This window comes from Oryx dammah, unplaced genomic scaffold (assembly GCF_014754425.2).
Source record: "Oryx dammah isolate SB20612 unplaced genomic scaffold, SCBI_Odam_1.1 HiC_scaffold_29, whole genome shotgun sequence".
Classification (NCBI taxonomy): Eukaryota; Metazoa; Chordata; class Mammalia; order Artiodactyla; family Bovidae; genus Oryx; species Oryx dammah.
In genome coordinates this window covers 17,908,341-17,930,759 of record NW_024070213.1, presented here as the reverse complement: position 1 = coordinate 17,930,759, position 22,419 = coordinate 17,908,341, and the positions used below count along the sequence as shown (strand labels likewise).

Sequence of the window (22,419 nt, the reverse complement as noted above, 5' to 3'; positions counted from 1 at the left end):
TATTCACCTTATAACTTTTGCAAAGAAATGTTACCTTTTTTAGGTTCTTCTGACTGGTCAAAGAATTAAACTGCTTTGAGATATATAACAGGAGAAAATCAAACAAAAGTTTGACAACATCTATACATCGGGGATGTAAGAATAGGAAATGGCAACCCACTCCAGCATTCTGGCCTGGAAAATCCCATGGACAGAGGAGCCTGGTGGGCAAGAGCCCATGGGGGTTGCAATGAGTCCTTTATGACCGAGCATGCGTGCATACATGGGAGAGACCCAGGAAAATAGAATCACCTGTCGCAATGGCCAAAACCCTCACATCAGCTAAAGACAAAAGAAAATTCTGGGATAGTGGTTTGGGACCTCAAAGGTGTACATCCATTCTGAGTCACTTCAGTCATGTCCAACTCTTTGTGACCCTATAGACTGTAACCCTCCAGGCTCCCCTGTCCATGGGATTCTCTAGGCAAGAATACTGGAGTGGGTTGCCATTTCCTTCTCCAGGGACCTCAAAGGGGAGGGAGATAATTCACAGAGAAATGAAAAACCACATGGTAAAGAGATGTTCGCTGAGCTGTACATAGACAATGGGATCCAGAGTGGATTCTCATCTCTAGGTCCCGCTCAGTCTCCCTCCACCACACTCAACCCATATTCTTGGCAAATATTTCTGGTGACAGCTCTATTCTGGAAAAGGCCCTTTATCTCAATTCTTTAGACAGCTAAAGGGGAAAGTCAAAGTTTCTGCTTGAGTTTTTGTTTGTTTGACACTTTGTTTTTAACTTGAAATAATCCACATGCCAAAGAGCCATTTGAGGTAGACATATTTTGCTCCCCTACATAACCAACCTGTGAACTTGCTAACTTCACTTATTTCTAATTTTTTTTTGATAGATTCCTTAGGCTTCTCCAAAGATTATGCTGTCTGCAAATATAGGCAGTCTAACTTCTTTTCCAACAAGTACACCTTTTATTTCTTCTTTTTGTCTTATTGGAATGGTTAAGGATGCCAATAAAATGTTCAATGGAGAGGGTAAGAGGGAATGTCCTTACTTATTCCCAATTGTAGGAGTATTTAGAAACAAAATTTAATTGAGAAAATTTGAAAATCTAATTGGCTTTTTAAAAACTTATCTCTTTCTCTCTCTTCTTTTTGCCGAGCTGTATCTTTGTTCCGAGCTTCTCTCTCTTTCTTAAAGGGCTTCTCTAATTGCAGCACACGGGCTTAGTTTCCTCAAGGCGTGTGGGCTCTTAGTTCTGAAACTGTGTCCACTGCATTGGAAGGTGGATTCTTAACCACTGGACCACCAGGGAAGTCCCTAATTGGCCTTATTAAAAGATTCATGAATTGGGTAACATCCTGCCTAGCCAGTCAAGAGAAAGGAGCTCCACAGCACTCCAGAAAAGGAAAGATTTTTAATAGCAGGGAAGACGTGGGACAAGGAAATCATAAACAAATGAACTGGTTCTCTCTGGCAAGGTTACTTCCTTTGGGGGAATAAAAGTGTCTATTAGGCACATTACTTCTCTGGTGCTGACCAGGAAGTTCCAGACTGACCTGGTAAGATTACATTCCAAGGCAAGGTTGAAACTGCATTTAGTTTAGGTAGCTATCAAGTCTTGGTTTAATAATGTGGGCTTAATATAAGTGACTACATTTGGGGCTTATAATTTTTTAACAGGGGAAAGCATTCAGCTGTTCTTTTTTGGCCACACCATGTGGCTTGTGGGATTTTAGTTCCCTGCCAGGGATTGAACTCAGACCACAGCAGTGAAAGCGCCCAGAAAGTCCTAATCACTGGATCGCCAGGGACTTCCCTCTGTTATTCATTTTTAAGTATGATGTTAGTTACAGGTTTCTCACAGGTGCCCTTCATCAAGCTAAAGAAAATGTTCTATATTTTGTTGAGATTTTAATCACTAACAGTTGTGACTTTTGTCATATTGTTTTTGCATGTATTGGGATGATTAAATAATTTCTCATTTTATTCTGTTAATGTTCAATTGCTGCATAGTATTGTTTTATAATTCTTCAAATTTTATTCATATCTATGGTTTTATTGCCTTTCTCTAAATTTTGATTTTTTCTATATATATATAAATTATATATTATAAATATATATATTTTAATTGCTGCAATGTATAACTTTCAGGATCTTAGTTTCCCAACCAGGGATTGAACCCAGGGCCAGGGCAGTGAAAGTGACCAGTCCTCACCACTGGACCACCAAGGAATTCCCTTCTCTTTTTATCCTTTGAAGTATATGCAAGACCTCTACATGGAAATAAACCTACACATCTATGGTCAACTGGTTATATGTATTTTCTTTTTAGTTTTTAATTGAGGCAAAAAATACCTAAAATTTAGTATCTGAGGAGGAAGAATGGTCACTGATGGTAAAGGAATGAATATAAAGAAAATCCAATGTTAATAAACACCTTGGGGGACTTCCCTGGTGGTCAAGACTTCTTCCAGTGCAGGTGCTATCCCTGGTCAGGAAGCTAAGATCCTACATGCCTCGTGGCCAAAAAACCAAAAGGTAAGCAGAAGCAACAATGTAACAAATTCAATAAAGACTTTAAAAAACAAACAACAACAGCAACAAACACCTAGGGAAAAAGGCTCAGTGCAAGAGATAATAGTGTCTCTTATCTCAGTTATACCAGATATCTGAAAGGGTGAAGCTGTTCATCTACTGAGGTCATTCCTGCTTTGGGGATCCTCACGAGATCTCCACTGAAAGCCTGCCTGCCTGAGTAACCACCCCGAGAGACACTGTCACAGGATATGATAACAGACTACACTAATTATTAATGACCAAATGGAACTTTGGTAAGGTGCCCATAGATTTTGATTTGTCTGAGTGTTTTGCTGTAAGGACCCAAGTTCTAAGAGGGTGGATATTGTAATACTTTGATATATAGATAGCCAAAAAGCACATGAAAAGATGTTCAACATCATTAATTACCATGAAACTACAAAACCACAATGAAATACAACTTCTTAATTACCAGGATGGCTATAATTAATTTTTTTTTTTTTTTACAATAAGAAGTATTGGTGAGGGGAATTCCCTGGCAGTCCAGTGGTTAAGACTCCACACTTCCAACACAGAGGGCATAGGTTCGATCCCTGGCCAGGGAACTAAGACCCTACATTCCACATGCTGCAAAGGGTGACCAAAAAAAGAGAGAGAAACCTTGATGATACTAGCTTAAGTGTTTATTATTGTCTTTAGTAAAAAAAGAAGTGGTAAGGAAACAACCCACAAACAACTCTTGATATTATAGTTATGCCATATTTTCTTATGTTAAAAGAAAATTTAGGCCTAACCTAATTTGATGTTTGTTGTCAAAATCCAGCCTCTATCCACAGGGACCAAATTGAATCTAGGAGACAGAGTTTTGGGTGAAGCAGAAAAGAATAGCTTTATTGCTTTGCCAGGCAAGGTGAGCCATGGCGGGCTAATGCTCTCAAGACTGTGTGTCCGCCTTGGAGAGGGTAGCGAGGAGTCTTATAGTTATCATTCAAGGAGCAGGATGGTTGATACAGATCAGGGTATGTGCACAGCCTGCATTTTTTTTTTTCCATCTATACACACCTGAAGACACTGAAGGCTGGCATCAGGTAGTCTCCTGACGGCTTCTGTGGTTCTCAAGGTTATGGAACTGTGGCCTTCTCTCTGGGATGAAGAATGCTTACAAAGAATGGAGTGTAAAGTTGTTGTTCAGTTACTAAGTCATGTCCAAATCTCTGCAACCCTATGGATTGCAGCATGCCAGGCTCCCCTGTCCTTCACTATCTCCCAGAGCTTCCTTAAACTCATGTCCATTGTGTTGGTGATACCATCCAACCATCTATCTCATCCTCTGTCACCAAGGCCCTTATCCTCCTGTCCTCAGTCTTTCTCAGCATCAGAGTCTTTTCCAGGGAGTCAGCTCTTTGGATCAAGTGGCCAAAGTGTTGGAGCTTCAGCATCAGTCCTTCCAATGAATATTCAGGGTTGGTTTCCTTTAGGATTGACTGGTTTGATCTCCTTGCTGTCCAAGGGATCCCCAAGAGTCTTCTCCAGTACCACAGTTCAAAGAGGAGTGTTCAAAAGAGAAAAATATCAGGTGCAATGATACAACTAAGCAGAAACAAGACAAGATGTCTGAAAAGCAAGTCAAAGTGAGTTAAAACAGATCAGAGCCTGATGGAAGCTATTTGAACTAGTTTTTATAAATCTAGCTGGAGCATCACTTGATGATAAACTACCCTAAGGCAGAATCTGTGCCCTTCTTTCTACCTTTCAAGGCATTCAATAAATGTCAAATTGAATTAAAATGAATTAAATTGATGGGGAAATTTCAAATCAAGCTGACCTATAGTATGTGGATAGACCTGTCATTAAAGATCTTAAGTCTTGAAATGTTCTGAAATTGCTGTGCTATACACATTGTATATAACATATTTTGGAATTTAGGTTTTGTGCCATTCTGCCCCAGCCACAGCATACAACTTGACTTTCCTGGCACATGCTATTTATAGACTGATCTAAGTGGACATTTAAGATTCCAACAGAGAAGCGTCAGATGTGGTAATGGCCTCAGGAGATAACTTAAGTCAGGAGTGACTAAACCTGCCAACAGCAGAACACCTAGCAGAAGGAAATAGCCACTATCTTTTCAGTAACTTAAAAAAATAACATGAAGGCAATTCAAACTGAGACTCTGTAACAACCCAGAGGGATGAGAAAGGGTGGAAGGGGTGGAAGGGGTGGAAGGGGAGGGAGGGTCAAGAGGGAAGGGACTTATGTATGGGCTTCCCAGATGATGTTGGTGGCTCAGAGGTTAAAGCGTCTGCCTCCAATGCGGGAGACTGGGGTTCGATCCCTGGGTTGGGAAGATCCCCTGGAGAAGGAAATGGCAACCCACTCCAGTATTCTTGCCTGGAGAATCCCATGGACTGAGGAGCCTGGTGGGCTGCAGTCCACGGGGTCACAAAGAGTCGGACACGACTGAGTGACTTTACTTACTTACTTACTTCCCAGGTGATGTTACTGGTAAAGAACCTGCCTGCCAATGCAGGAGACATAAGAGACACAGGTTTGATCCCTGGGTCGGGAAGATCTCCTGGAGGAGGAAATGGCAAACCCCTCCAGTATTCTTGCCTGGAGAATCCCATGGACAGAGGAGCCTGGTGGGCTACAGTCCATGGGGTCACAGAGTCAGACATGACTGAAGCGACTTAGCACGCGCGCGCACACACACACACACACACACACACACACACACACACGCGGCTAATTCATGCTGAAGGAGGGCAGAAACCAAAGCAATATTGTAAAGCAATTATCCTTCAATTAAAAATAAACAATTTAAAAAATAACATGAAGGTATTAAAAACAGACAACACCCACACACAATCTATTTCTTTGACTCAGGAAATCTGTTAGTAACAATTTAGCTCAATTCAAAAGTAAATTTAGCAATGCAGTCTCAAGAATTGTGGTCAGTCGAATTGGTAACACACTTTCTTTTTAAATGTATTTATTTATTTGGCTGTATTGGGTCTCCTTGCAGCACGTGGTACTCTCTCAGTTGTGGCAGGGGGGCTTAGTTGCTCTGTGGCATGTGGGAGCCTTAGTTCCCCAACCAGAGATTGAACCCTTGTCTCCTGCCTTGCAAGGTGGATTCTTTACCACTGGCTCACCCCAGGGAAGTCTCAGTGATACATTCTTGCAATTTCAATAACTGACACAAGAAACTCAGTGTTTGAGATAGGAAAGGCCATGAAAGGTTGATCATCGTAAGGTTGCGGTCAGGAGAACAGGATTATCATGGTCAAGGCACTCAGTCAAAAAAAAAAAAGTCAAGGAAATAAGGTGTGTGTAGCCTGGGGGAAATACACCTTGAAATATCTGGGTGAGGAGGAAGAAAATATTAGAATTTCTATTCCTGAAACACAGAGATAAGCAAAGAAAATGTTAGAATTTCTCTTTAAAACTTTCAGACAGGGACTTTCCTCATGGTGCAGTGGTTAAAACTTTGTGCTTCCAGTTCAGGGAGCCGAGGTCTGATCCCTGGTTGGGGAATTAAGATCCTACGTGCTGGGGTTTCTCTGTTGGTCCAGTGGTTAAGTATCTGCCTTGCAATGCAGGGGACAAGGGTTTGATCCCTGATCCAGGAAGATCCCACACACTGTGAAGCAACTAAGCCCAAAAGCAACACTACTAAGTCAGAGCCCGTTGTAGCCCACCAGCCACAACTACTGAAGCCTGTGAGCCTAAAACCTGTGCTCCACAACAAGGGAAGTCACTGCAATGAGAAGCCCGGGCACAACAAAGAGTAGCCCCTTCTGGCTGCAGCTAGAGAAAGCCCAAGCACAGCAATGAAGAGCCCCAACAGCTAAGAATTAAAAACAAAAACAAAAACCATAGGCTGCACTCAGCCAAAAAATTCTAAAAAAAAAAAAAAAAAAGAAAAAGAAAAACTTTTAAAGTACATATAGTAATACTGCTGCTGCTACTGCTAAGTCACTTCAGTTGTGTTCGACTGTGTGTAACCCCAGAGACAGCAGCCCACCAGGCTCCCTCGTCCCTGGGATTCTCCAGGCAAGAACACTGGGGTGGGTTGCCATTTCCTTCTCCAATGCATGAAAGTGAAAAGTGAAAGTGAAGTCGCTCAATGGTGTCCGACTCTTCGAGACCCCATGGACTGCAGCCTTCCAGGCTCCTCCATCCATGGGATTTCCCAGGCAAGAGTACTGGAGTGGGGTGCCATTGCCTCCTCCAATATAGTAATACAGTAGTTAATAAATATAATTTGAACAATGAGCTACTTATATATTGGCATATATGCTAATATTTCACTTAAACAATATAGTAACATAGTAGTTCAATATTATAATTTGAATAAATATTCACATATTGGGGTATATGCTTTTTCACTTGTAGATATTAAAATAATTTAAGCCAAATATGCTAGATTTTAGGGCTTCCCTGGTAGCTCAGCTTATAAAAAATCCACCTGCAATGCAGGAGACCTGGGTTCGATTCCTGGTTTGGGAAGATCCCCTGGAGGAGGAAATGGCAACGCACTCCAGTATTCTTGCCTGGAGAATCCCTGTGGACAGAGGAGCCTGGCGGGCCCCAGTCCATGCGGTTGCAAAGAATCAGACATGGCTGAGTGCTAAGCACAGCACAACATGCTAGATTTTAAGCACTACAATGAAATTTCTCAAGAAATCTTTATTTCCCAAGACCTTGTACAATAACTGGCATAAAATAGATGCTCAATAAATAATAAAAGTAAAGCTAGTGATAAATTGCTTCAGAAATAATTTGCCCAACAGGCTGATTTTTCATGTTTGGTCAACATGGTTTGGAATCATCCCAATTAATATGAGCAGCTTACATAATGAAGAAAATAGACCTGGCATGGATTACTACAAATAAGCCAGATCCCACCAAACGTATCGTCAGATTCCTGATTGAAGAATATTGACAGGAGTGGCACAGTCTGAAATAACTAGAATTCCTCTAGTACCCGGATCTGAAGCTTCTTGAATCTTGGCATTTAGATTTTAACTAATCCCTTCCTCTGATTTCCTAATACACATTCATATAATTACTGGTACACTTTTATTTTTAATGAAGCCAGTATGTTGGCTGGTCCTCTTCCCTTGGCATCTTACTATAAACTCACGTAATGATAACTGGTTCACAGGTGAACTTTTATGACTTTTGCTTATGCTAATCAGGCTCCCTTATTCAAGTCTGAAGGCTCATAGGATCTTAGTTCCCTGAACAGGGACTTGAACCCAGACAGTGGCAATGAAAACCTGGAGTCCTAACCACTGGATTGCCAGGGAACTCCCAAAGTTGATGCCTCTAGAAAAACTGGATATTTAGCTGCTTTAAATCTCAGCTGCTTTATCTATGAAACATAAATAATAATGCTTACCTCAAAGAGCTGTGAAATGTATTTATAAGTTAATGCATAGAATAGTGCCTGCCCATAATAGGCTATCAATAAATTCCAGTTTCCTTCTATCTAGACTCTAATATACCCTCAGGTGCATGATGCAGAAATTAACTAAGTTCATTAAGACCCTGTGTGTGTGTGTGTGTGTGTGTGTATAACTAGGGGACATCATTAATTGTGGATAATGATGATAAACTGTAAGCATAAACATACTGACAATTCAGATCCAAAGGTCATAAACCAGGTAGTTTTATTATTAGAGCATTTACCCCGAGAGCACCCCTTCTAGTCTACTGCTGCCAGTCTACCCACACCCACACTCATCAACTATCATGTCTTCATAATGCCGTAGAATGACGTTGTCATCATTGTCCTGGTAGAGCATGGAGATGGGAGACAGCTTGGTGGGGATGCAGACAGCCTGGGGAACCTCCGGGTCGACAGCATGCATCAACGCTTGCATGAAAGCATAATTGGAGCTGTTGAGGGAAATTGTCAGTGAGAAAGGACATTCTCCATGGCAGTAATTGGCCATGAAACCCTTGGGGGCGATGATCCACTTGTGCCAACCCAGATCCCGGAAGTTGATGAACAGCTGGTGGCGATGGCAGAGGCTCTTGCAAGAAGCCTTCGAGGTAGAGATGGCCGCCCTCCTCTTGCGGGAGGGAGATCGGCACTGCTCAGGGTGGAGGGTGACCACCAGCAGTGAAGTGTGAAGAGAACGTCTCAGTCTGGCGCAGGTGCCCTCGAGCTGAAAATTCTCCCCTGAGGCTCTGCCTCCTTTGAGCACTATCTCTAGAAACAAAGCTAAATTCTTGTGGGGGTCACTGTTCCTCTTAGCCACATCCAGCAGGTTGAAGTGAAGGACACCTTGAGGCCACGGTACTGACTGCAGTGTAAACATTTTACCCATCTTCAGGGTGGCCTGGTCTGTGACACGGGGCTCCGTTTGAACCAGGGACAGAGACAGTTCCAGCTCTGGTCCCAGGCTATAGTAAGTGTTGGGTCCCAAGTCCAGGCCCAGCTGGGCCATCGTCAACTGCTCCTCATCCCCGATGGCAGACAGGTTAAAGGACAGGAGCTTCTGTAGGCAGGGGGCATGAGAAAGTCTCTCGGAGTAAAGGAAAGAACCTAGATGGGAACAGAAAGATGTGAGGGTCACCATGAGATTTTTCACTTCACCCCAACCTGTGTGATCATATCAGTGTCAAACAGTATATGTATATCCACACACACAAAATAAGGGCAGGGAAGGCCTCCCTGGTGGTGCAGTGGTGAGGATTCCACACTTCCACAGAGGAGGTATGGGTTCAATCCCTGGTTGGGGAACTAAGATCCCAGAAGTCATGGGGTGTGGCCAGAAAAATAAAACAAAACAGCAAATAAAAAGAGGACAAGAAATTCTCAGGTATGCTCAAATCCTCCATTTGGGAGGATCTGTTTCTCTCACTTCTTATCTATGACCAGAGGTACTTGTCTTCATAACTGCAGGTCCCCAAGGGATCCTGAATAGGATTTAGAAGGTCTATAATCTTAGATGGGAAAAAGAATCATATCTTTATCTTCAGTAAACTCGAAGTGAAATTTAGCATTTCTTTCAATTGTGAACATAGGCAACAAATCCCAATAATATTCTAAGAGCCTATGACACTGTTACCAATAAAAATCATAGGTATGTTCATATATTAAGTTGTTACAAACATTTTAAAGTAACATTTATGCTTGAACTACTCTGAATTGATGGTATAATCCCTTCTATAGATCTTGTTACTTGTTGCACAAAAGCATCATTTATATTAACATACACACATTTATTTTTATAATGTTTCTATAAATGTATTTCCATATTTAATTGACTTATTTTAAAACTCAAAATATTTAACTTTTGGCATAGAAACAATTCGGAGAAGACAATGCAACCCACTCTAGTACTCTTGCCTGGAAAATCCCATGGACGGATGAGCCTGGTAGGCTGCAGACCATGGGGTTGCTAAGAATCGGACACAATTGAGCGACTTCACTTTCACGCATTGGAGAAGGAAATGGCAACCCACTCCAGTGTTCTTGCCTGGAGAATCCCAGGGACGGGGGAGCCTGGTGGGCTGCCATCTATGGGGTCGCACACGACTGAAGAGACTTAGCAGCAGCAGTGTAGAAACAATTATTCTGAGAAAGGGTTCACTGGCTTCAACAGAACTGCCAAAGGGACCTGTTGCACAAAGAACGTCCTGTGCTGTCAAGAGTTGTAACCACGTAGAAGGACTTCAAAACAAACACCAGTCATCCCGCCCATAATGGCTGTCTGGTGCTTCCTTATGTTTTATCTTTAGGTAATTCTTTTTTTTTTTTTTGGCCCACACAGTTCATCTAGCAGGATCTTAGTTCCTTGACCAGGGATCAAACCTGGATCCCAGCAGTGGAAGCACAAAGTCCTAACACTTTCAGTGCTAATAACCTCTAGTCTTGTGCTTTTGAATACATGAATACTGCCACTTTTGTGCCATGTAGGATCTATTTCCCTGACCAGGGATCGAATCTGGGCCCCTGCACTGGGAGCGTGGAGTCTTAGTCACTGGATCACCAAAAAAGTCCCCTCTCCGTTTCTTTTTGTTAACTATCTTCTCTAAAAAAAAAAGAGAGAAAAAAAAAAGCCTATGTTTGCTCTCTCTTCCTTTTACCATATAGTCTTCTGTTGCTTTCTTTCTTTTTTGACCACACCACTTGGTGTGTGGGATCTCCCTGTCCAGGGATTGAACCCATGACCCCTACAGTGGAAGCTTGGAGGCTTAACCACTGGACCACCAGGGAAGTCCCTATTTTCCAACTCTCTTACTGTTACTACTCCACTGAAATGAACATCTATCTTGAATGTTGACTGACTAGCAAATTCAGGGAAGTTTTCACAGAGTGTACCCTTCTCATCCTCTCTAAACAGTTGATCTCTCCTGTTCATAGTTCGAATCCTAATATACTAGTCTCACTTTTTACTCATATCACTAAATCACATTCCTTAGTTGGTTCAGTCGCTCATCGTGTCCAACTCTTTGCGACCCCATGAATCGCAGCACGCCAGGCCTCCCTGTCCATCACCAACTCCCGGAGTTCACCCAAACTCATGTCCATCGAGTCAGTGATGCCTTAGGTGTGGTTAAAAAAAGACTAAAAGCCAGAGAGGAAAAGAGGAACAGATTTGAAAACATGAATATAAAAAAACTGTATTCAAAGAGACACCATTAATGAAATTTTTTCACTAACAAAATTAAAAGCAAAAAGGACAACCAAGAATACTTGCAATATGTTTATAAACAGCTTTTGCGAATGATTAACAGGCCTCACAAATCATTAAGGAAAAGAATCCTAAACAGGAAAAAGGTCATAATATATAAACAGGCAATTATTTGGAAAATAAAAATGAACGATTCACATTGAGATAAACATGATAATTATAATCAATATTGCTGTATGTTGTATATGAAAGTTAAGAGAGTAAGTAAATCCTAAGAGTTTTTATCACAAGGGAAAAAATTGTTTTCTATGTCACTAACTTTGTATCTAATGAGAAGATAGATGTTCACTAAACTTATTTCTTTTCTGGCAGCACTCTGCAGCTTGCAGGATCTTTGTTCCCTGGCCAGGTATTAAACCCAGGCCACAATTGTGAAAATGCCAGGTTCATTAAACGCTGGACACTGTTATGGAATTCCTCTATGCGACTTACTGCGATCATTTCGTGATGTGTATGTGTATGTGTGTGCATATATTAAACATTATGCTGTATACCTTAGACTTATACAGCACTGCATGTCAATTATATCTCAATAAAGCTGGAAGAAAAAAAGACTACATGTTTTAAATAAATAAGCAAATAAATTATTCATTTGAAAATGCACCATTTCACTTTATTAAACAGAAATTAAAACAACAAGATCTTGTTTTGCTACCAGATTAACAAAAGTTAAAAGCTGAAAGAGTGTTGTTGCCTAATGACCCCGCAGTGTAGCAGGAAGTACACTACCACACACCAACAGAATAAAATCCTATACAGCAATGAGAAAGAACTACAAATACATACAGTGTGGATAAATCTCACAATTGTAGAGTGAAAGAAGCCAGACGTGAGAAAGGACACATTTCACAATTTCACTGACATGAAGTTAAAAAACGGACAAAACTAGTATGTGATGTTAGATGTCAGGAGAGAAATTACCCTTGAGAAGCAGTGCTTAACCAGAAGGGGGCATGAAGGAGCCTCTGGGGCGCTGGTCATCTACTATTTCTTGATCTGGGCACTAGTTATTCTGCAAAAATTCATGGAGCTGTTTCCTACAATTCACTCACATTTCTGAATGTACATTATTCTGTTTCTATTTTTAAAGCGATTACTGTCAGAGTGAGAATTCTCATACACTGATTGTAGAGTATAAATTTTAGAGGCTATTTGCTGTATATTAAAAGTAGAAATGTAAAAAAAAGTATACATGTGCCTACTCTTTGATACAACAATCCTCTAAGATCCTACGGAAATAAAAGTGCACACATGTACACAATGATACAAAGCTACACTATATATAATATGTTTATATCCATCAACAGGGCATCAGTTACATAAACTGTAGCATTATGTCCACTCAATGGAATATCATGTAACTATTAAAACAGGGATAAGTTCACTATATGCTCTTACTTGTACAAAACGTTCATAATATTGGAGGAATGTATGTATAGCATGATTCCATTTATAAAAATATTACAAGTTTATATTATATATGTAAAGAAGAAAAGTCTGGAAGAATATACAACTATTAATGGTTTTCTCCAGGGGAAGGGTTAGGGAGGAAGGATTATGAGATTATGTCCTTTTCTTGTATCATTAGATAAAATTTTGATCATCACAAAAATTATTTTTCCCCCCACGGGGAAGGGAAGGCAGCAGCCTCAGCTATTTCCTACTCTCTCCTTGGAAAATCCTTTAAGATAGTTCCCCTCACCTCTTAAACTCTCCAGAAATCATCCCTGAAACTCCACCCCCAAGGCCATGAGCCTCTAACGAGACACTTAGCAGGACATATGGAAGTCATCTGTTTGTTGATGTCTTTTCTATAAACTTTTTTTTTCTTCCTATAAACTCTTAAAGGGCAGACTTCGTTCTCTGTATTCTCATGTCTTATAGATTTCCTGGCACTTAGTTAAGTATCCAATAAATGCCTCTTGGACTCAAATCTTATTTGCAGTTGCTGTAAAACTAACCAACCAGAGCTCTCGATTCTGCATCTGAACCACCTAGGAGTCTATATAGAAATGCAGATTACAACACCCATCACTGACTTTGAATAAGAATCAGCTGGGAGCAGGAACTAGACTGGAGAATCAGCTTTTAACACTTGATCTGGGTAATTTTTGGTGGGTGGTCAGTTTCGCAAATTGCTGAATGGCACTTACTCAGATCCTTATCCTAAAAGGTATGACAGCGGCATATATTATCCCTCTGTAGTTACAAATCCAGAATAGCCTTTTCTACCCATCAAAAGGATCGGGGAGGTGAGGAGGGGGAAGCAAAATTTACAGACACACTGAGCTCAAAGGCACCGGGATGCGTAAAGTGTGGGCTCAAGAGTGGGAGACTGAACCCTAATTCCACCCTCCATCCCACCTCCTCCCGACTACCTAAACTGCAGCGCAAAGCGGTTGATTCAGAAAACAAAACAAAACAAAATAAAACATTTCAACTCCTGGCTTTGTTCACACGCTAGCTGTATGATCTTGAATAGGTTACAGGTTATCTCCTGTCTGAGCCTCAATTTCCTCATTGTTAAAAACTCGGTAAGAATACCTGCCTTTCTCTCAGGACAGTGGCTGGAATTCAATTAGGTAAAACAGGTAAAATGCCAGCACAGGGCCTTCCACAAACCCCTGGGTCATTGTTGTGCTGTGCTTAGTCGCTCAGTCAAGTCCAACCCTTTGCGACCCCATGGACTGTAGCACGCCAGGCTCCTCGGTCCATGGGGAATTCTCCAGGCAAGAATACTGGAGTGGGTTGCCATGCCCTCCTCCAGGGGATCTTCCCAACCCAGGGATGGAACCCAGGTCTCCTGCCTTGCAGGCAGATTCTTCACCATCTGAGTCATTGTTACTCCCCCTTTATTCCTTTCTTCACCCCAGATTCTCCTCTAGGAAACACTCCAAAGTCCTCACCTTGATCTGGGAGAAGCCGGAGGATGTTTCCACGGACGCCCAGCTCCTTCACGTAGCACAAGTCTTTGGAGATGCCGGTGCTGGCTGTTGCCTCTTGAGCCTGGAAAATTCTCTTCAAGATGGAAGGCACAGGTTGGAATTTCTTGGGTGAAGGCACTTTGTCTAAGCCCAGAAATCGGAGAAAGACATGTTCATGGAATTGGAGTGTCTGGCCCAAGGCCAGAGTGTACAGGAGGCAGAGAGCCAAGGCTGCTAGGGAAGGAAGCATGGCTGAGGTGAAGCCGCAGAGAGCTCTAGCACCGAGCTGCCCAGCAATTCAGGTGCTGCTGATTTATCTGACGTATGATAATCAGGTGTGAACTGCTCTCTTCCCAGCTCTCAAAGGCAATTGGATACAAAAGAACAGAATTTTTTTTTCCTCTTCCCTAGTTCTACCGTTCCAGAAAAAAATTTCACAAGAGATTACCCATGCATGGAGCTAACTCTACAACCATCTGAAATTTGTCAGCAGTAGACAGAGTAGAAAGGAGATTTACTAATTTAACAAACATTTACTAAGCATCTATTATGTGCAAGGCGCTGAGATGAGTGCTGGAAACGTATTAGTAGCTCAAGGTCTCGTCATTCATAGTCTAATTAGACAAATATGCATGCCCTCAGTCGCTCAGTCTTGTCTAACTCTGTGACCCTAAGGACTGCAGCCCGCCAGGCTCCTCTGTCCAAGGGATTCTCCAGACAAGAATACTGAAGGGGGTTGCCATTTCCTTCTCCACGGAATCTTCCTGACCCAGGGACCGAACCCATGTGTCCTGCACTGGCAGGCGGATTCTTCCCTGTGCTTCACCAGGGAAGCACGCACAAAGTGTTCACAGCGGGAAAAAAAAAAAAAAAACAAACCTGCAAAGCTTAGTAGACATTCAGGGCTGAAAGAATTACATGTGGAAAGGCATGGAGGTTATTGAGTAGCTTAAACAAGGCAGCATAGATCAATTTCTGTTTGGGTTTTTGTTTTGGCCTAACAACTATAAGTCTTTACATATGCTACAGAAGTATCAGCTTGTCTGTAGAGAAAATAACTTTCAAGCTTTTTGAGAACAGAGACATTATCATTTTACATTATTTTATACCACCTATTTTTTTATCTTGATAAATTTTATTATTACAGTAGATGGAAAGAATTATTGTAGATGGAAAGAATATATATATTTTTTTTCATTGCCTTTCATTTCTATAAGAAATAAGCAACTGTTTTAGGTAAATTTATCATTTGAGCCTTTTAGATTGTTTGAGAGTGGTAGGAAAGGGGGTAGTTTTCTAGACTCGTGAATGATTTGGGGTCACAAATCATTGCCCTAAATCGTAACCATTCATAAACTCAAACCCTTTAACATCAGGCTCTCTGAATTTGGTCAGTTTCTCTCCCACCTATGCTTAAATACCACCTATTTTAAGAACCTCCTTCAAAAGGACTTAGGTCGGGATTGTTGTGTTCAGTGCCCCTGACCCCACAGCAGGCTGCTATCCACCCATGCCTCTGCCAGAGTCTCCTGGACACTCAGGGGCAAGTCTGGCTCAGTCTCTTGGGGGATCCCTGATCCTTTTTTCTGGGTCCTGGTGAGTATAAGGTTTTGTTTGTGCCCTCAAAGATTCTGTTTAAGAGCTTGTTTTCCCAAAGGAAAAACAAAATGTTGTTTCTAATATATAATAATTTCTCACCATTTACAGGATAAAATAACTCCTTAGTTTGACATTTAAGGACATTTATGGTTTGGTACCCATCTCCCTAGCCAGTTTCATTTCCTAATACTCAGCATCTTCAGTGTTAATGCTTTAATGATACTGACGTATTTTTATTTCTCCTATGAGCTTATTTCACCTCAGAGCCTTTGCACAGACCAAGGTCAAAGGTCACTTCCACTGCAAAGACTTCCTTGACTCACCAAAACAGGTCTGGATACTTCCTGTTTCTCCCATGAGTCTTGAGTGCGCATCCATGAGAATACTTGCTGCATTTCACTGTGTTTTGCCTACATCCCTCCCAGATAACATACTCCTTGAGGGTTGTGAATGGTATCCTTTTATTTAAGTATCTTTCATTCTAAATGCTAAGAATAGGGAATAGGGAGTTTAATGGGCATAAAGTTTCTCTTCTGCAAGACGGAAACAGTTCTAGAAATCGATGACAATGTGAATATACTTAATGAGTGTACTTCACGCCACCGAACTGCATACCTATGAATGATTAAAATGATGAAATTTTATGTTATATGCATTTTACCACAATTTTTAAAAATAAAAAAGTCATATCCTTTGATTAGTAATTCCATTTCAATCTTTTGACAAATTATTTTTATTTTTTTAATTGATATATAGTTGATGTCTGGAGGAGGAAATGGCAACCCACTCCAGTATTCTTGCCTAGAGAATCCCCATGGACAGAGGAGCCTGTAGGGCTACAGTCCATGGGGTCACAAAGAGTTGGATATGACTGAGCATACATGCGTGGTTGATGTACAATGTTGTACATCAGGTGTACATCAAAGTGATTCAGTTTGAATTATATAATATCAAATTAATTTCTTTTTTAAGTTATTTTCCCTTATAGGTTAGTATAAAATATTGAGTTTAGTTCCCTGTGCTATATTATATGTCCTTATTTGCCATATGTCCTTTTTGGTCAACAATATGTCCAAGAAGGACTATATGTCCTTATTGATCAGCAATTCCATTTCTAGAATATTATTCTAAGCTAATAGAATATAAGCTACAGAGGGCAAGGACAAGTGATGTGTCTTTCCCTCAAGGTTTCTCCACTGCCAAGGAAAGTGTCTGCCACGTAGCAGACATTCATAGGTATCTGTGCAATTTAAAAACGAAACAATGAATGAATGAATCGGTGCCGTTTCCAAAGGCCTTGCTCTTCTGGAGAGCCACATCTTCTCCCTTCCCATTTCTCCTACTCCTACTTGCACTCTGTGTGTGAACGTGTGAAGGCACTCAGTCGTGTCCGACTCGTTGCGACCCCATGGACTGTGGCCTACCAGGCTCCTCCATCCATGGGATTTTCCAGGCAAGAGTACTAGAGTGGGTTGCCATTTCCTTCTGCAGAGGATCTTCCCCACCCAAGGATTGAACCCGGGTCTCCTGCACTGTAGGCAGACGCTTTACCGTCTGAGCCACCAGGGAAGTGCATTTAGTCTACAAACCCCACCTGTTTTCAACAATAAATGGAGGCTGCACTTTGATTCTCTCCATTTAACTTTCCTGATTTAAAGTCAGAAATCAGACTAACTAGGGACTTCCCTAGTGATCCAGTGGTTAAGAACCCACCTTGCAATGCAGGGGACATGGGTTCAATCCCTGGTTGGGGAACTAGGATCCCACATGCCACGGCCAACTAAACCCATGTGCCACAACTAGCAAAGCCTGCTTGCCATAATGAAGACCCAGCATAGCCACAAAGAAGGAAAGAAAGAATCAGATCAACTCATTTAAAATTCGGTTCCATCACTTACCAGTTGTGTGATCAAGAGCACATCATTCAGCTGTGAAGTGAGAATAAAGCATTCTTTGCTGAGTTGCTGATGGGATCTGAAGAGATAATGCATACACCAAGCTCAGGATATCTGACAAATGGTGAGCACTCCATAAAAGCAAGGTGACACGCTCTTTTGTCGAGGCTGCCAACTTGCCACCCTGACTAAGGAAGACTTAGGGCCCCATGAGCCACAGCCACGGCCACACGCAAACACTGGAAACACCGGGAAGGCCAAGGTAATGCTGGTGCCACGCATCACCACGGCATCAACGTCAACAGATATCACCCAGGTTACTTTGAGAAGGTTGGTATGAGAGATTACCACTGAAGAGGAACCAGAGATTCTGCCCAACTGTCAATCTTGATAAACTGTGGACCTAGGTCAGTGAGCAGACATGGGTGAATGCTGCCAAGAGCAAGACTGGAGCTCCTTCTATCATTAATGTGGCATGGTCGGGTTCCTACAAAGTTCTGGGGAAGGGAAACCCCCAAAGCAGCTTGTCATTGTAAAGGTCAAATTCTTCAGCAGAAGAGGTGAGGAGAAGATTAAGGGTGTAGGTGGGGCTTGTGTCCTGGTGGCTGGAAGCCACATGCTGGGAAATTCATTAAATGATAACAGGTGCTTTTCAAAAAAGAGAAAGCAAGGTGACATTAATTTGTTGTTGTTGTTTAGTCACCCAGTCCTGTCTGACTCATTGCAACCCTATGGATTGCAACACCCCAGGCTTCTCTGTCCTTCACCATCTTCTGGAGTTTGCTCAAACTCATGTCCACTGAGTTGGTGATGCCATCCAACCATCTCATCCTCTGTTGCCCCTTACTCCTCCTGCATCAATCTTTCCCAGTATCATGGTCTTTTCCAATAAGTTGGCTCTTGGCATCAGGTGGCCAAACTTCAGCTTGTCCTTCCAATGAATACTCAGGGTGGATTTCCTTTAGGATTGACTGGTTTGATCTCCTTGCAGTCCAAGGGACTCTCAAGAGTCTTCTTCAGAACATAGACATTAAATATTTCTGTCATTATTATTTATTAAAGTTGCATTTGATCAAGGGAAAGAAAGCAATAATTGAGTGTGTAGGCACCTCATATAGCAGAAAAAGCAACAGGATCAGGAATGGGGGTTCTGAGTTAGTTAAGGCTCCTCCAATGACCTTGTAAGCTTAGACAATTCACTCAGTCTTTTATGATACATGACTTCCCTGGTGTCTCAGACGGTAAAAGCATCTGCCTACAAAGCGGGAGACCCAGGTTCGACTCCTGGGTTGGGAAGAACCCCTTCAGAAGGAAATGGCAACCCACTCCAGTATTCTTGCCTGGAAAATCCCATGGACGGAGGAGCCTGGTAGGCTACAGTCCATGGGGTCACAAAGAGTCAGACATGACTGAGCGACTTCACTTTCACTTTATGATACATACCAAAGCACGTGTTACCAAGTCCAAGCTTGCTCTGCTCACTGCTCAAGAGATCAGTAAATCAAGAGACAAGGTGTTGAGGCAAGGAATATGACTTTATTCAGAAAGTCAGCTGACCAAGAAGATGGCAGACAAACATCTCAAAAAACCATCCTCTTGGGGTTTGGATGCCCAGTTGTTTTATGGATCAGAGATGTGGAGAGGTGAGGAAGCAAAGTAAAAAGACCATTTAATATCTTGCAAATGTCTCCTACAGTGGCAAGCCTCAGGCAGGGGGAAGTGTTGATTTTTTTCTTCCTGCCATTTACAGGTGGACGAGGTTATGAACAAAGGCATTTTAGCTTAACAGTCAGGCAGAGGGGCAGAATTCTCTGAGACAGCCCATTATATATGCTTATAATAACAAAAACAGCAAAATAAGGGTTAAAGTCAAAAAAACAGTTTTCTTTTTTTTTTTAATTCGGTTATTTGTCTTTATTGTTAAGTTGAAGGGAGACTTTGTACAATCTAGATGCAAGTCCCTTATCAGGTATATGATTCACAACTATTCTCTTCCATTTTTTGGATTGTCATTAAAAAAAAAAGTTGGACTACAGTTGATTTACAATGTTGTGTAAGTTTCAGATATGCAAAGAAACAGTTTTCAACATGGAATCAGAATTGACCTCTCCCTGAAAAACATGGACATTTAAAAAATAAGATATGAATGATCTGAGATGGCATAAAGCATTAACCGATTGGGCCTCACTTTCTTTCCCCATAAAATCACAGCAATAAATCTGATCTTCTTTAAGCGCTCTACAAACAAAAACCTTGTAACTCTAGCGGAGTAGGGAGGGGCACCATAGGGGTGTGAGAGTGGCAGGTACGAACTACCAGGTATAAGTGCAAGGATGTATTGTACAACATGAGGAATATAATCAATATTCTGTAATCACTGTAAATCGGAAGTAACCTTTCAAAATTGTATTAAAAATAAAATTTTTTTAAGTTAAAAAATAAAAGACACACACAAAAAATAGATAATTCTAGACTTTCAGCCCAAATGAGAAAATCAAAAGACAATACAGCTAAATATTGTAGAACTGGTTATTATATATATATATATATACACACACACATATATATGTTTAATTTATATATTTATTTTTGGCTGCACTGGGTGTTCGTTGCTGTGTGGGCTTTTCTCTAGTTATAGCCAGTGGGGTCTACTGTCTAGTTTTGGTGTGAGAGCTTCTCATTGCAGTGGCTTCTCTTGTTGCAGAGCATGGGCCCTAGAGCATGGGCTCAAAAGTTGTGGTGCACCAGCTTAGTTCAGAGAAGGCAACGGCACCCCACTCCAGTACTCTTGCCTGGAAAGTCTCATGGATGGAGGAGCCTGGTGGGCTGCTGTCCATGAGGTTGCTAGGAGTCAGACACGACTGAGCGACTTCACTTTCACTTTTTACTTTCACACATTGGAAAAGGAAATGGCAACCCACTCCAGTGTTCTTGCCTGGAGAATCCCAGGGACAGGGGAGCCTGGTGGGCTGCCGTTTATGGGGTCGTGCAGAGTCGGACATGACTGAAGCGACTTAGCAGCAGCAGCAGCAGCAGCTTGGTTGTTCCATGCCATGTAGGATATTCCTGGATCAGGGATCGAACCCATGTCCCCTACATTAGCAGGTGGATTCTTTACCACTGATTCACCATGGGGTCGCTAAGAGTCGATACAACTGAGCGACTTCCCTTTCACTGTTCACTTTCATGCATTGGAGAAGGAAATGGCAACCCACTCCAGTGTTCTTGCCTGGAGAGTCCCAGGGATGGGGGAGCCTGGTGGGCTGACGTCTATGGGGTCGCACAGAGTCAGACACGACTGAAGCGACTTAGCAGCAGCAGCACCAGAAGAAGCCCTAGAACTAGTTTTGAAGTCATGGACTTAAAATCCCAGCTCTATCTCTCACTTACTGTTAAGTTCTAAAAAAATGGTTTCCCTGGCCTTTGGTTTTCTAATCAATGAAATGGGGAATATATCAGTTCCACAGACTTATTGTGATCATAAGCATGAAAAATATTCACCAACAATAGTAAAAAGAAGCAAATTAAGCAATATGGATGGACCTAGAGATCATCATACTAAGGGAAGTAAGCCAGACAAAGAAAGATATATATCACATGATATCACTTATATATGGAATCTAAATGTGATACAAATAGATTTATTTACCAACAGAAATAGGGAGTTCCCAGACAGTCCAGTGGTTATGACTCCATGCTTCTAATGCAGGGGCATTGGTTCAATCCCTGATCAGGGAACTAAGATCCCTTCAGTGAGGCTGAAAAAACAGATAAAAGTAACACAGAAACAGACTCAGACATAGAAAATAAACTTATGGTTACCAACGTGGAGGAAGGGATAAATTAGGAGTTTATAATTAGCAGATATGAACTACTATAGATAAAACAGAAAACAAAAAGTCCTGCTGGATAGCACAGGAAACTATATTCAATATCTAGTAATAACTTAAAATGGAAATGAAGATAAAAAGAATACACACACACACATACTGAATCCCTTTGCAGTACACCAGAACGACTAAACTATACCTCAATTTAAAAAAAAAAAAAAAAAAAGGATTTCCAAATAACAGAAGCAGATTAAAGCAATACAATGTCTGTCTCTCTAATTAGCAAGGTGAAAAAATGATGAGGAAGCAAGGAAACAAACATTATTACACTCATCTCCGATATATACATTAATATAACATACCTGGAATAAAAGTTTGCAATATGTATTAAATGTTTTAAAATTATTGTGTTCTTTTTCTGTTTTGACCCCACCCTGTGGCATGCGGGATCTCAGTTTCCAGACTACGGTCTGAGCCTATGTGCCCTGCATTAGAAGCAGAGAGTCTTAACACTGGACCACCAGGCAAATCCCTACTGTGTCCTTCTTATATGAAATAACTAGAGTTGTCAAATTAATGGTGACAAAAGTAGAATGGTGGTTGCTAGGGGCTAGGAGAGGAGAGAATGGGGAATGGGGAGTTATTCTTTAAAAAATACAGTTTTTGCAAGGTGAAAAAAGACATGAAAATCAATGGTAGTGATGGTAGCACAATGTGAATGCCACTGAACCATACACTTAAGAATGATTAACCAATAAATCTGGTATTGTGTACATTTTACCAAAAATTTTTTTAAAATGGTTTAATCAGCAATTCCACTTTTAGAATAATATTTGGAACCACTAGAATATAAGCTACAAAAGGTCAGGAACAAATCATGAGTACTTGATAAATATTCATTGAGTGAATTAAGTAATGGA

General features: G+C 41.3%; 1 protein-coding gene and 1 long non-coding RNA gene across 2 annotated transcripts; one reads left to right on the top strand and one right to left on the bottom strand.

Annotated features, from left to right (window-relative positions):
* The first annotated feature begins 150 nt into the window (after positions 1-150).
* Positions 151-20,540, top strand: LOC120858787. The gene is made up of 4 exons (XR_005719944.1): positions 151-203; positions 935-937; positions 16,609-16,624; positions 20,510-20,540. It is a non-coding gene; the product is annotated as an uncharacterized LOC120858787 (long non-coding RNA).
* GDF3 (growth differentiation factor 3) lies at positions 8,270-14,486 on the bottom strand. The gene is made up of 2 exons (XM_040235090.1): positions 14,158-14,486; positions 8,270-9,096 (listed from the first exon to the last, which is right to left on the bottom strand). Exons 1-2 carry the CDS (start codon positions 14,423-14,425, stop codon positions 8,270-8,272), a joined length of 1,095 nt encoding a protein of 364 aa, XP_040091024.1. The 5' UTR covers positions 14,426-14,486.
* Positions 20,541-22,419: the final 1,879 nt, after the last annotated feature.